Here is a 14,436-nt window from a genome sequence, read left to right on the forward strand (position 1 = left end):
ATGGCATACTTTAGTGTTGTTCCAAATCAAGGAGGCTATAGAGCAACTGAACATGAATTTAAGCTCATATTTCTTCACCGCACAACTGTCGCTGCTGTGTCTGATGATCTCATTCCTACTAATTGCTTCACTATTTATCCTTTTGAAAATTTTTTTAAGATGAATGCATATTATGATTATTTAGTGGGTATGTTCAAATTTTTTATACTGCCTTTTTTGAAATTATACTCAAATATAATGCAAATTACGTACACTCTTTTTCTCTCTTTTTTTTTAAGATGTTATTGGTCTCTTGATCTCTGTTGGAGAAGAAAAAGAGTATGCTAAGGAAGGAAAAATTGTCAAGATGATTGTGATTGAGTTAAGCTTTAAAGAGTATGTTATCTATCTTTTGTATGTGTTTTTTTTTTACAAATAAATGTTCTATCTGTTTAGCTTTTTATTACTTAATGGATATTTGGGTTGATTTTAATATTACATTATTTATATATTATATTTTAGTCTTACATTGCGTTGTGCATTGTTTGGGGAGTATGCTAATCAAATCAATCATTTTTTAGCATCTGGTTATATGGAGCAACCTGTTGTGCTTGTGCAGCTAGCTAAAGTTAAATTTTTTCGGGGTTCATTTTCTGTTTTATTATTAGATCATCTTTATAGTTTTTGTTCTATGTTATCACAAGTATTACATTATTTTGTAGGTCAAGTTGGACTGCAAAATGTGATGCATGCAACCCGGATTTTGTTTAATCCTGATATTCCAGAGGTGGTTGATTTCAAAAAAAGGTTTGTTATATGTATAACTAGATTTCTTCTGGTTATCACTTATTAATTTTTGGTCATCTTATTTTGTATTCTCATCTTCTTTTGGTTTCTCATTCTTAGTATGGTTGAGCAAGGAGTTAATGGTACATGTAAGAACCGCAACTAATCAACCGGTTAATTAAGTAATTAATTGCCCAAATTAGATTCTGAAAAGTTAGAGTGATAATTGGAGGATTTAAAGGTGATTTTTGGACTCAGTAGGTCTTTTTGAGTCAGAAAATGTGCTTTTTGAAAAAAACCGTGAAAAACCGCAAATCAGCAGTTGAACCGGTTGAACCGGTTCAAGTCTGCCCAGTACCGCATGAGAAAAAGTGAAAACCAGCAAAAATCTTAGAAAAATGTTAGAAATAGAAAACTGGGCGTTAATTTTAAAGGTTTGGCCCAAAGTTGGGCCAAACGGGCTAAAAACGCTAACGGGTTGGACCGGGCCCAAGTTGGACCCAAGCCCAACATATATAAGCACTTAAGTGAACCCTTTTTACTCACAAAACACAACACACAGCAGAAAATAGAAAGGGAAGAAGGGGAAGAAGAAGCACTATTTACCTTCTTCTTCCGAAGCTCATATCTTGAGCTATAAAGCTCCGATCGCCGCACTGTTTGCGGTTACGCATTCCTCGTGAAGAGCTCTACAAAACCCATACAAGAAACTGGAGAGGTAACCATGAAATATTTTCTATTCTTCTCTCCAAAATTTCGGTTCATAGGGTTTGTGATTAAGTGAGTTTTTATGATTTTGGATGTTTAAGTTTGCTCTAATCCTTGCTTAGCCTTGGATTTTTGCTATTAAATCTGTTGGAAAAGGTAAGAGCCACTAAACCCTTGTGAATTTATGTTTAATTGGAACCCTAGGTTGATTTGAGGTGATTTATATGCATATAGTTTGATTGTTGTGGCTTTGGGAGCTTTTGGAACCTGATTGTGCTTATTGGAGTGGAAGTAAAAGCTTGGATTTTAGTTGAAAGTTCTTTAGTGCTCAATTTTGAGTTTTGGACATATAGGGGATCGGCCAAGGTATGGTTTCGGTTTCCTCTATGTAGTATATAATATTCATGGACACTTAGGCTAGTGACCCATAGGATAGGTTTGAATTTTAATGGTTGTTGAGTTGTTAAATGATGACATATGGTGATTTATGATGAATTAATGATTGTTGGGTTTGAGTATGATGAGTGATGATAATGATGATTGATTGTGTAAATTAAAAAGGCATAATGATGATATAAGTGATGTTGAATTTGATGATTTGGCATTATGGTTGTAAAAGTGTGAAATATTGGTATTGATGTTGAAGATGATGAAATGTAAAGTGAAATGTGGTAATGTTGGTGTATTAGGGCACAACAGGTCAAATTTGATGAAAGATGGAGTTTTTTAATGGTTTGGTATGAGTTGGAATGTGTATGGTAAGAAATTGTGCCAATTGTGAAGTTTGGTAAAATGGGGTTTTTGGTGAACTTTGTTCGATCATAACTTTTGCCTCGATTTTCAAAAATTGATGAAACTTGTCTAGAATTAAAGATCTTTAAAAACCCTTTAAATCTATATAAAGTTTGTGAAATTTGAAATTTTGTGGAGGAAGTTATGATCATTCAAAGTTGGGGTTAAAAATCTAAAATTCTGCAAAGTTGCAGAATTTCATGATTTCTGATATGTGCGAGCGCACACCCTCATGCGGACGCACACCTTGCAAAAAATTTTGACCTGTGCGGATGCACACACCTGTGCTCACGCATAGGCAGGGAAGTGCGTTCTGTTTGCAGCGCTAGCACAGCTTGTGCGTGCGCATATCTAAAGAAGAATTTCAACCTGTGCGGACGCACACGTCGGGAAGGCCAGTCTGTTGGGGGCGCTGGCACAGGTTGTGCAAGTGAACAGACCTTTTTAGTTTTGACACCTGTGCGTACGCACACCCCTGTGTGTACGCACACTTTTAAAAATTTTCCTGGGCGTGCGCACGCTCACCCCTGTGTGGACGCACACGTCCTGTTTCTCAAATTTTTCTTGTTTTTCAACTATTTTACCTTCCCAACAAGGTTGTAAACCCCTATAACACCATTTTAAGACTTTTGGGCCTAGTTTTGAGTATTAGAACATGGGATATAACTTAAGGGTTCTAGTACATGATTTTATGATAAATTAGAAAACGGAGGCTTAGGTTTCTGGTGTGCTGAGAATGGTTTGATGTTAGGTGAAGGATGATTGATATATGAGATGAGGAATGATGAACTGTTGATATTTGGAAACTGAGTTATGAATGGACAGTGGTTGAGATGAGTCGAGGACTCGGATTGAGATGATGGATCTCTGTATACTGAAAATGTTTTTTGAAAACCACTGAAATAATGTTTTTACTGAGATTATGAGACGCTATTCGCCCGGCAGGGACGGTGGTTAATCCCGCCTGTCGAGGTAGCGGCAGCGGCGTAATACGGTGGTTAATCCCACTTACGTTGAGATGTGAGGTCTGAGGCAAGAGTATCCCGCTCGCATCCCTTCGGATCTATAGAGCGTGCAGCCGCCGGTACCTGGACAGTGATCCGAGCACTATATCTCGGGGGTTCCCATATGAGAAATCCGAAGGGCGACGTCTCCATGGAGATGTGTCGGGTTGGCAGTTGAACCGACAATGTGATATTACAGCCAGTAGGGCAGTCATTCATCATATGCATTTTCTATCTGCTTGTCTGCTTTGCCGACTTGTAATTGTATGCCTAATTGAATAACATGCCTATTTGCTTACTTGATTTACTTGCCTTGTATGCTTTTACTTGTGAATTACTTGCATTGTTACTAATTGTACTTTCTACTGGGATTGAGGAGGTTCGGAAGGCAGTGGCGATGGAATCGCATGAAGGATAGGTTGGTGAAGGCTGTGGGACAGCGGTGCTTGGTTAGAGTACAAATCCCTAAGATAGATTACCCAATTCATTTAAGTTAATGTTGTTATAATTATGCTTATTTATTTTAGAATGCTTAAGTTTAAATCTTGTGATGGATATGGAGCTTAGGATTGCCTTTGGCATCCCGGGGTCTTATATGCTACATCACTGGGCACTGTTACCATACTGAGAACCCCCAGTTCTCATACCATATCCTCTGTTGTGTTTTTCAAATGCAGGTCATAACCCACCTCGGTGAGTTGCTTTGGATGGTGACAGAAGCGGAGGATCTTGGATTCTTTTGGAGTCTTTTTGGTTTATTTTGTTTATATGTCTCTCACTTTTGTATTTTGTTTAGCCTAGAGGCTTGTATTTGAGAGAACAAAATTGTATAAGCTATTTTACTATCTGGTTCTGTATATCTGTATTTGGCTAGTCAGCTTAAACTTCACGAGCTGTGGCTAGTTTCTTATGGTATTACACTATTATACTATTATCTTTGTTTATATCACATCTGTTTCTTGTGCTTTAAGTTAGATGCTTCGTTAGTACATTTTGCGCTTTGAAATCCTATTTTTGAGCTATATCTTTCATCGGGCTTCTAGATTATACTATTCTTTCTATATATATTTTATGTATGAGCTTAGAATTGTCGTAATCTCTGACTAACCTTGGCTTTACGACGCGAGGTAAAGCTTAGGCTAATTAGGGTGTTACAGTACACAACCATTAATTATTGCCAATGAGGGTAAGATTATCTCACTTGAGGATGACTTCATGCGGTTGACAAGGAGATGCACTATTGAAGATTTACAAGACATCAATGAAGTGTATTTACTTGCATATTTTCTTTCATTATCTATATTTATATTCAAAAGTTATGGAATCTTAAATGATGTTTGTTTGTTTCTTTTTTTTTTTTTTTGCTCTTTTACTGATTTCCCAAGTTTAAATTTATAGGAAGGCTCTTTTATTATCTTTGGTATCATAAGATATATTGTTGAAGAAGGACCTTGGTGGTATTCTACTTGTGTCTGTGGCAAAGCTATTCAACCCCAAGGTGGTGTTTATTATTGTGATTTTTGTGTCCATCATGTGACTAATGTTACTCCTAGGTATGTTCATAAATATATTTCATTATTGATATGCATAGTTTTATGCTGAGGCTGTTTGGTACGAATTTGTTTGCTTTTATCCAAGTTCTTGAAAGTATTCTTTGTGTTTTTTAATGTATTAGATTTCGAATTAAGATATCAGTGGAAGATCAAACTGGAGATGGTATCTTTGTTCTATTTGACCGTGAGGCTTCTTATTTATTGAAGAAATCTTGTGCTGAAATCTTTACCGAAGTACAAAAAGATGCAAGTGTAAGAGCATCTACTTGCTTGCTCATTGATATTTGTAGTTACTTGTGATTGTGCTAATTATAATTATACTTTGTTTATGTCTAATTCTCATTTTAATGCATTATTTCATGGGTTTAATTAGGTGATTTGTGGAGATACACACCCTATTATGTTCAAAGATTTTATTGGAAAGAAAGTTCTTCTAAAGGTTGATACTAAACCTGTTGGTGTTGATAAATACTTTGGTACCTTTCGAGTGAGGAGGGTCTACGATGATGTGGTTATAATTGCTATGTTTGAGTTGCCCAACTATGATGCTGATGATGAAGCCACTCCCCATAAGGTATCATCTTATCTTTAAAATTGAGTCAACCTATGTGTGCTTTTGTTTGCTTATTATTGTTAAGTGTGCTCATTAATTTTTTTTTGTTATTTTAAATGTTATTTTTGTAGGGGAAATAGGTCACCAAGTGTGATTCTGTTGTTAGAGAGTGTTCCATTGTTAAAGGTGCTTCATCTGTTGCTGTGCCAAATGATGTTGTTATTGGTCCAGAATCTTCTACTACTAAGAAAGAATCTAAAGTTCTTGGGTTGGATAATTTTGAAGCTAATACTGATTCCATCAAGGAGCAAGTAGTGGAAAAACATGATGAGGATGTACTGATTGAAGAATTATCTCCTAAGATAAATATCTTGCTCAACTCACCTATCCAAGATGTAAGACCCAAAACTTTTGAAAAAGGGCTATCATTAGCTAATTTCAAATTCAGTATTTCTATAGCTTTAATTTCAGAAATTTTTTTTATTAAAGAAAATTAAAGCAAGTTTCGATTAATTGAATTTGAAATAAATTAAGATTATTATCCAATTTTATAATCATTGGATTATTTTCTATATTTCAAATTATAAAGTTGGTAGTTGTGAAATAATAAGGATTTTATATGACTTGGACTAAATAATTAATATTTTAAAATATTGATACTGCTATTTTAGGAAGATAAAGGATTTAATTGTATTATTTCTAATTATTTGATTTGGACATTTTATTGAAAATAATTTGTAAAATTGATGAGCAAATAGTGTTTTCTATATATAATTAGTGTTGGATTTAATTTGGGTTTCAATTACTATATTATTCCCAATTTTATCTGAAATTATTAAATTGTCCCTAACCCTAATTTTACCCAAAAACCCTAACCCTGAAATCCTAACCCAGTTACCCGGTTCCTCTGAGCCCAGCAGCAGCAACACTTCTCCTTTCTCAAATCAAAGCACAGCCATACCTCCACCCCTGCTTCATCCCCTTCGGCGTAACACAGACTCAGTCCCTAATTCAGCGCCGCAAACCTCCTTATAGCCACAACCCTTTCTTCTTCCCTTCAGCAAACCTGCAACACGACAACTTCAGAGAAGAAACGGAAATCAGAAAGGGGAAACTGGGCCAGAAGGAGGGAAGAAGAGGAAGGAAGGGCGTCGCCGGCGCGTCCGGCTTCACCACCACCGTCGCGTCGCCGTCGTCAGCCCTGCGAGTTATCACCCGCGCCGCTGCCGTCAAATCTCCGCAATGCTGTCGCCGTTTCGCGATGAGGCTATGTTCGCAGAGGGAGCCAGGGGGGAGAGGGAGAGACGAGCGCGAACCAGATCGGGAGGGAGAAGGCGCCGTGTCTGGTAGCTGCTGCCGCATCGTCGCCATCGCCCTCATTGTGCCGCCGTCGTCCTCGTCACAGAGCCAACCGCCGCCGAGCTTCCTTAGCCGCCGCATTTCACCGCGGTTGAGGGCGTCTCCACCACCGCACCTTGGCCGATGTACTGCTGATCTGCTGCTCTGCGGTGCCTAGCTGGAGCTTCTGCTGCTATTGCCGGAGATCGGTGGTTGCCGGAAAACACCACTGTTGTTGCTGCCGAAGGAGGGAGAAGCCGTGCCGCTATTCTGGTCACCAGGAGCAGTCTTGTAGCCACCAGAAACACCATCGAAGATGCTGTCACTTGGCTCAGTCACTCTTTCTTTGTTGCGGTAAGGGTCTTGTGATTAGCTTTGGTCCTTTTTGAATTCCAAGAATACTATGGTCACTGCATGTTGGTTTCAGTCATCATGATCAGAATTCATCGCCGCTGCCGCTTGAGGTGGCTGTTGGGCTGTGATGAGCGGATAATTTATACCATTTTTGGCATTGTTTTTACATAGTTTTTAGCATGTTTTAGTTACTTTTTATTATATTTTTATTAGTTTTTATCCAAAAATCACATTTCTAGACTTTACTATGAGTTTGTGTGTTTATCTATGATTTCAGGTATTTTCTGGTTGAAATTGAGGGACCTGAGCAAAAATCTGATTCAGAGGCTGAAAAAGGACTGCAGATGCTGTTGGATTCTGACCCTCCTGCACTCGAAGTGGATTTTCTGGAGCTACAGAAACCCAATTGGTGCGTTCTTAATTGCGTTGGAAATTAGACATCTGGGCTTTCTAGCAATATATAATAGTCCATACTTTGCTCGAGATTTGATGGCCCAAACTGGCGTCCAAAGACAGCCTAAAACATCTTGGCGTAAAACGCCCAAACTGGCACCAGAATTGGAGTTAAACGCCCAATCTGGCACCAAATCTGGCGTTTAACTTCAGGAACAGCCTATGCACGTGAAATCTTCAATGCTCAGCCCAAGCACACACCAAGTGGGCCCCAGAAGTGGATTTCTGCACTATCTGCACTTAGTTACTCATTTTCTGTAAACCTAAGTTACTAGTTTAGTATAAAAATTACTTTTAGAGATTCATTTGGCACCTCATGACATTTTTACACTTCATTTGTATCTTCTACAGCATGAGTCTCTAAACCCCATAGGTGGGGGTAAGGAGCTCTGCTGTGTTTCAATGGATTAATGCAATTACTACTGTTTTCTATTCAATCACGCTTGATTCTATTCTAAGATACTCACTCGTACTTCAATATAGAGAATATGACGATCCGTGACACTCATCATTATCCTCAATCTATGAACGCATGCCTGACAACCACTCCCGTTCTATCTGAGCTCAACGTAGTTATTGGGCGACAGCTTGAGTGCGTATCTCTTGGGTTTCTAATCTACAGAACGAGTCCGGAGGTTAGAACCTTCGTGGTATAGGCTAGAACCAATTGGCAGCATTCCTGGGATCCGAAAAGTCTAAACCTTGTCTGTGGTATTCTGAGTAGGATCTGGGAAGGGATGACTGTGAAGAGCTTCATACTTGCGAATGTTGGGTATAGTGACAATGTGCAAAAGGACAAGGGTCCTATTCCGACGCTAGTGGAAACCGACAGATGATTAGCCATGCGGTAGCTGTACATGGTATTTTTCATCCGAGACGAGAAATCCGACAGTTGATTAGCCGTGCAGAGATCGTACCTGGTATTTTTCATCCGAGAGGATCATAAAGCTTGCCATTGAAGGAAGCCATGCGTGTTTGGAGAAGAAGACAATAGGAAAACAGAGATTCAGACAACAGAGCATCTCCGGAATGTCAGCCTGTTTCTCATTACTGAGTCACAAGTACTATTTATTTCATGTTATTTATTTTTCATAAATACAATCACTCTTATCATTAATCTCCTGACTAAGATTTACAAAATAACCATAGTTTGCTTCAAGCCAACAATCTCCGTAGGATCGACCCTTACTCACGTAAGGTATTACTTGGACAACCCAGTGCACTTGCTGGTTAGTTGTGCGGAGTTGTGAAAAGTGTAATCACAATTTCGTACACCAAGTTTTTGGCGCCGTTGTCGGGGATTGTTTGAGTTTGGACAACTGACGGTTCATTTTGTTACTTAGATTAGGAAGAATTTATCTTTTTGGTTAGTTTAGAGTCACTAAGTTTGAGTCTTTTATTTTCTTTTCAAAAAAATCTTTCAAAAATTTTTACTTTTCTTTATTGATCTATGATTTGTCTTTGAGTCTTTTATTATTGTTCTTGTTAAAATTTTTAAAATCCTTGTTTTATTTTTCTAAATTTCTTTTCGAAATTTTTAATAAATAAATAAAAACCAATAACCTCATAATTTAGTCTTCTGTTTGAGTTTAGTTTCATGTTTTAAGTTTGGTGTTAATTGCATGTTTTTATTTTCCTTTAATTTTTCGAATTGCATGTTATTATCTTTCTTCATATTTTCGAGTTTTATATGTCTTGTTCTTTATTGATCTTCAAGTTGTTCTTGTTTATTTTCCTTGTTTGATCTTTAGTTTTTCTTGTTTTGTGTCTTTCCTTGTTTTTCTTGTGCATTTTTGAATTATTAGTGTCCAAAGTATAAAAATTTTTAAATTTGGTGTCCTTTGTGTTTTTATTTTCTTAAAGATTTCCAAAATTTGTTATTGGTATTCATCTTGATCTTTAAAGTGTTCTTGGTGTTCATCTTGACATTCAAAATTTTCTTGTTTGTTTTTTTTGTTTTGATCTAAAAATTCTAAGTTTGGTGTCATTTTATTATTTTTCTCTTTCCTCATTAAATTAAAAAGTATCTTTTCTTTTTATTTAATTGAATTTTTGAAAATTTCATTTAAAAATTCATATTTTTATTTTAAAATTTTTATTTTATCTTATCTTAGTTTTAAAAATCTCAAAATTCAAATCTTTTTCAAAAATCATATCTTTTTCAAAATCTCATCTTATCTTATTTCAAATTCTAATCTCAAATTTCAATTAGATTCCAAAATTCAAAAATTCAAATTTCAAAATTTAAATCTTTTTCAAATCTTATCTTATATTGTTGACTTTTTCAAAATTCAAAATTCAAAATTTAAAATTCAAATTTCAAAAACTTTTTAATTTAAATTCCTTATCTTCTCTTACCTAACTTATCTTATCTTTTCTAATCTCAAATCTTAAAATCAAATCTTTTTAATTAATTAATTATTTTAGTTTTCAATTTTCTTTTATTTCTCTTCTTTTAATTTTCGAAACTTATACCATTTTTCCCATTTACTTTATTTTAATTTCTTTAATTTCAAATTAGCATTAAATAAATAAAATAAAAACAAAAATATTTTAATTTTTCTTTTACTTTATTTTTATTTTACAATCCACAACATCTCTCTTTCTCCATCATGGACCTAAGTGGAAATGAACAGTCCAGAAAGACTCTGGGGTCATATGCTAACCCCACTAATGCTTCCTATGGGAGTAGTATCTGTATACCTCCCATCAGAGCAAGCAGTTTTGAGCTAAACCCTCAACTCATTATCATGGGGCAGCAAAATTACCAGTATTCCGGTCTTCCACAGGAAGAACTTACTGATTTTCTGGCACAGTTCTTACAAAATGCTGACACAGTATATGATAAGGAAGTAGATCAGGATGTCTACAGATTATTGTTGTTTCCATTTGCTGTAAAAGATCAAGCTAAGAGGTGGTTAAATAACCAACCCACAGCAAGCATAAGAACATGAAAACAGTTATCAGAAAAATTCCTGAATCAATATTTCCCTCCAAAAAGGATGACACAGCTGAGGCTGGACATCCAAGGCTTTAAACAAGAGGATAATGAATCTCTTTATAATGCCTGGGAGAGGTACAGAGAGATGCTAAGGAAATGCCCCTCTAAAATATTTTCAGAGTGGGTACAGTTAGACATCTTCTACTACGGGCTTACAGAAAAGGCCCAGATGTCTCTAGACCACTCAGCTGGTAGATCTATACACATGAGGAAGACAATTGAAGAGGCTCAAGATCTCATTGATACAGTTTCTAGAAATCAGCATCTGTATTTAAGTAGTGAGTCCTCCATGAAAGAAGAGGCTAAAGCAGTATCCACTGAACTTAGTCCTCCAGAACAAGTTGCTGAACTCAATCAGCAATTGCTTTTTATAACAAAACAGTCAGCAGAATTTGAAGAGTTGCTACAAGACACTAAAAAGGATAACAAGAATATGGAAGCACAATTGAATCAGACAAGACAGCAGTTATCTAAACAGATAACAGAAGAGTGCCAAGTTGTCCATTTAAGGAGTGGGAAGACATTAAATGTTTCAACTCAAGGAAGAAGAAAGCCAAGAAAGGAACAGCTGACAGAGGATGACCAAACCACTTCCCAAAATCCCTCTGAGGACAGTAAGAGCCCAGAGAGAAATGATTCTAGCGTTCAAACACCAGAAAAGGGTAAGAAATTGGCGTTGAACGCCTAGTGGATAGCCAAGTCTGGCGTCCAAACGCCAGAAAAGGGTGGCAATCTGGCGTTAAACACCTGTACAGCACCCAATTATGGTGTTCAAATGCCAATGAGGGATCAGACACCTGCAAGTGCTGATAACAACCCCCTTAGGCAGACCTCTCCAACTACTTCTGTAGGAAGTAAACCTGCAGCAACTAAGGTTGAAGAATATAAAGCCAAAATTCCTTATCCTTAGAAACTCCGCCAAGCGGAACAGGATAAACAATTTGCCCGCTTTGCAGACTGATGAGCGGATAATTTATATGCTTTATGGCATTGTTTTTAGTATGTTTTTAGTAGAATCTAGTTACTTTTAGGGATGTTTTCATTAGTTTTTATGTTAAATTCACATTTCTGGACTTTACTATGAGTTTATGTGTTTTTTTTTGTGATTTCAGGTATTTTCTGGCTGAAATTGAGGGATTTGAGCAAAAATCAGATTCAGAGGTTGAAGAAGGACTACTGATGCTGTTGGATTCTGACCTCCCTACACTCAAAATGGATTTTCTGGAGCTACAGAACTCAAAATGGCGTGCTTCCAATTGCGTTGGAAAGTAGATATCTAGGGCTTTCTAGCAATATATAATAGTCCATACTTTACTCAAGTTTAGAAGACGCAAACTGGCGTTCAACGCCAGCTCTCTGCCCAATTCTGGCGTCCAGCGCCAGAAACACGTTGCAAAGTGGAGTTCAACGCCCAAACTGGCACAAAAGCTGGCGTTCAACTCCAAGAATGACGTCTCCACGTGTAGACTTCAAGCTCAGCCCAAACACACACCAAGTGGGCCCCGGAAGGGGATTTATGCATCAATTACTTACTTCTGTAAACCCTAGTAGCTAGTTTATTATAAATAGGACCTTTTACTATTGTATTAGGGATCTTTGGATTATCTTTTGATCTATTGATCACGTTTTGAGGGCTGGCCTCTCGGCCATGCCTGGACCTTCACTTATGTATTTTCAACGGTAGAGCTTCTACACTCCATAGATTAAGGTGTGGAGCTCTGCTGTTCCTCAAAGATTAATGCAAAGTACTACTATTTTCTATTCAATTCAACTTATTCCACTTCTAAGATATTCATTCGCACTTCAACCTGAATGTGATGAACGTGAAAATCATCATCATTCCCTATGAATGCGTGCCTGACAACCACTCCCGTTCTACCTTCGATTGAACGAGTATCTCTTAGATTACTAATACAGGGGACCGAGTCCGAGATATTGGGATCTTCGTGGTATAAGCTAGATTGATGGCGGCATTCATGAGAATCCGGAAAGTCTAAACCTTGTCCGTGGTATTCCGAGTAGGATTCTGGGATTGAATGACTGTGACGAGCTTCAAACTCGCGAGTGCTGGGCGTAGTGACAGACGCAAAAGGATAGTAAATCCTATTCCAGCATGATCGAGAACCTCCAGATGATTAGCCATGCAGTGACAGCGCATCGGACCATTTTCACAGGGAGGAATAGGATGCAACCAATGACAAAGGTGATGCCTCCAGACGATTAGCCGTGCTGTGACAGAGCATTTGGATCATTTTCCCGAGAGAGATCGAAAGTAGCCATTGGCACCGGTGACATCCTTACATAAAGTCAGCCATAGAAAGGAGTAAGATTGATTGGATGAAGACAGCAGGAAAGCAGAGGTTCAGAGGAACAAAAGCATCTCTACACGCTTATCTGAAATTCTAACCAATGAATTTCATAAGTATTTCTATCCTTATTTTAGTATTATTTTCGAAAACCCCATTACTATTTTATATCTGCCTGACTGAGATTTACAAGGTGACTATAGCTTGCTTCATACCAACAATCTCCGTGGGATTCGACCCTTACTCACGTAAGGTATTACTTGGATGACCCAGTGCACTTGCTGGTTAGTTGTGCGAAGTTGTGAACCATGGTATTGGGATCATATTTTTGGCGCCATTGCCAGGGAAAGAAAGAGCAATGAATTTTACATAATCAAAGTGTAATCACAATTTCGTCCACCAAGTTTTTGGCGCCGTTGCCGGGGATTGTTCGAGTTTGGACAACTGACGGTTCATCTTGTTGCTCAGATTAGGTAATTTTCTTTTTGTTTTCTTTTCAAAAATTTTTCAAAAATCTTTCAAAATTTTCTCCTTTGTTTTCGAAAAAAATTTTAAAATAAAAATGTTTTCAAAAATTTTATAATTTTATTCAAAATTTTTAAGAATGAATTCTAGTGTTTCATGAAGCATGTGAAGCCTGGCTAGCTGTAAAGCCAAGTCTAAATTCATTTGGACTAAGGCTTCCAATTTGTTATCAAGAGCAAGCTAGTTGGTGTTAATCCACCTACTGCTGTTCATGATCTACCTGTTACATGCTAAAGCTTGGCTGGCTATTAAGCGATGCCTGACCCTTTGATTGGAGCTTTAGACTAAAGAGCATAAGATTCTTGGAATTCATATTAAAAATTTTGGAATAATTATTTTTCTTTTTTTTTTTTAAAATGATTTTCGAAAAAAATTTAAAGAAAATACAAAAAAATCATAAAATCATAAAAATCAAAAATATTTTTTGTGTTCTTGTTTGAGTCTTGAGTCATGTTATAAGTTTGGTGTCAATTGCATGTGCATCTTGCATTTTTCGAAAAAATTCATGCATTCATAGTGTTCTTCATGATCTTCAAGTTGTTCTTGGTAAGTCTTCTTGTTTGATCTTTGCATTTGCATGTTTTGTGTCTTTTCTTGTTTTTCATATGCATTCTTGAATTCTTAGTGCCTAAGCATCAAAGATTTCTAAGTTTGGTGTCCTGCATGTTTTCTTTGCATTAAAAATTTTTCAAAAATATGTTCTTGATTGTTCATCTTGACATTCATAGTGTTCTTGGTGTTCATCTTGACATTCATAGCATTCTTGCAAGCATTCATTGTTTTGATCTAAAAATCTTCATGCATTGCATAATTTTCATGTTTTTCTCTCTCATCATAACAATTCAAAAATCAAAAAAATATCTTTCCCTTTTTCTCTCTTAAAATTTCGAAAATTAGATTTGACTTTTTCAAAAAATTTTAAAATCTAGTTTTCATGAGTCAAATCAAATTTTCAATTTAAAAATCTCATCTTTTTCAAAATCTTTTTCAAAAATCAAATCTTTTTCAAATTTCTTAGTTATTTTTGAAAATTCCAAATATATTTTTCAAAAATCTTTTTCTTATTTTTATATCAAATTTTCGA

General features: G+C 36.6%; 1 protein-coding gene across 1 annotated transcript; it reads left to right on the forward strand.

Moving 5' to 3' along the window:
- On the forward strand, window positions 1-6,891 carry LOC107634553 (uncharacterized). The gene is made up of 11 exons (XM_088507340.1): window positions 1-187; window positions 279-375; window positions 502-623; window positions 702-786; window positions 886-912; window positions 4,430-4,535; window positions 4,668-4,822; window positions 4,945-5,074; window positions 5,196-5,396; window positions 5,516-5,770; window positions 6,373-6,891. The coding sequence occupies exons 1-11, from the start codon at window positions 1-3 to the stop codon at window positions 6,889-6,891; spliced, it is 1,884 nt and encodes a 627-aa protein (XP_088363466.1).
- The last annotated feature ends 7,545 nt before the right edge of the window (window positions 6,892-14,436 follow it).

This window comes from Arachis ipaensis, chromosome B3 (genome assembly GCF_059453495.1).
Source record: "Arachis ipaensis isolate K30076 ecotype BB chromosome B3, ASM5945349v1, whole genome shotgun sequence".
NCBI lineage: Eukaryota > Viridiplantae > Streptophyta > Magnoliopsida > Fabales > Fabaceae > Arachis > Arachis ipaensis.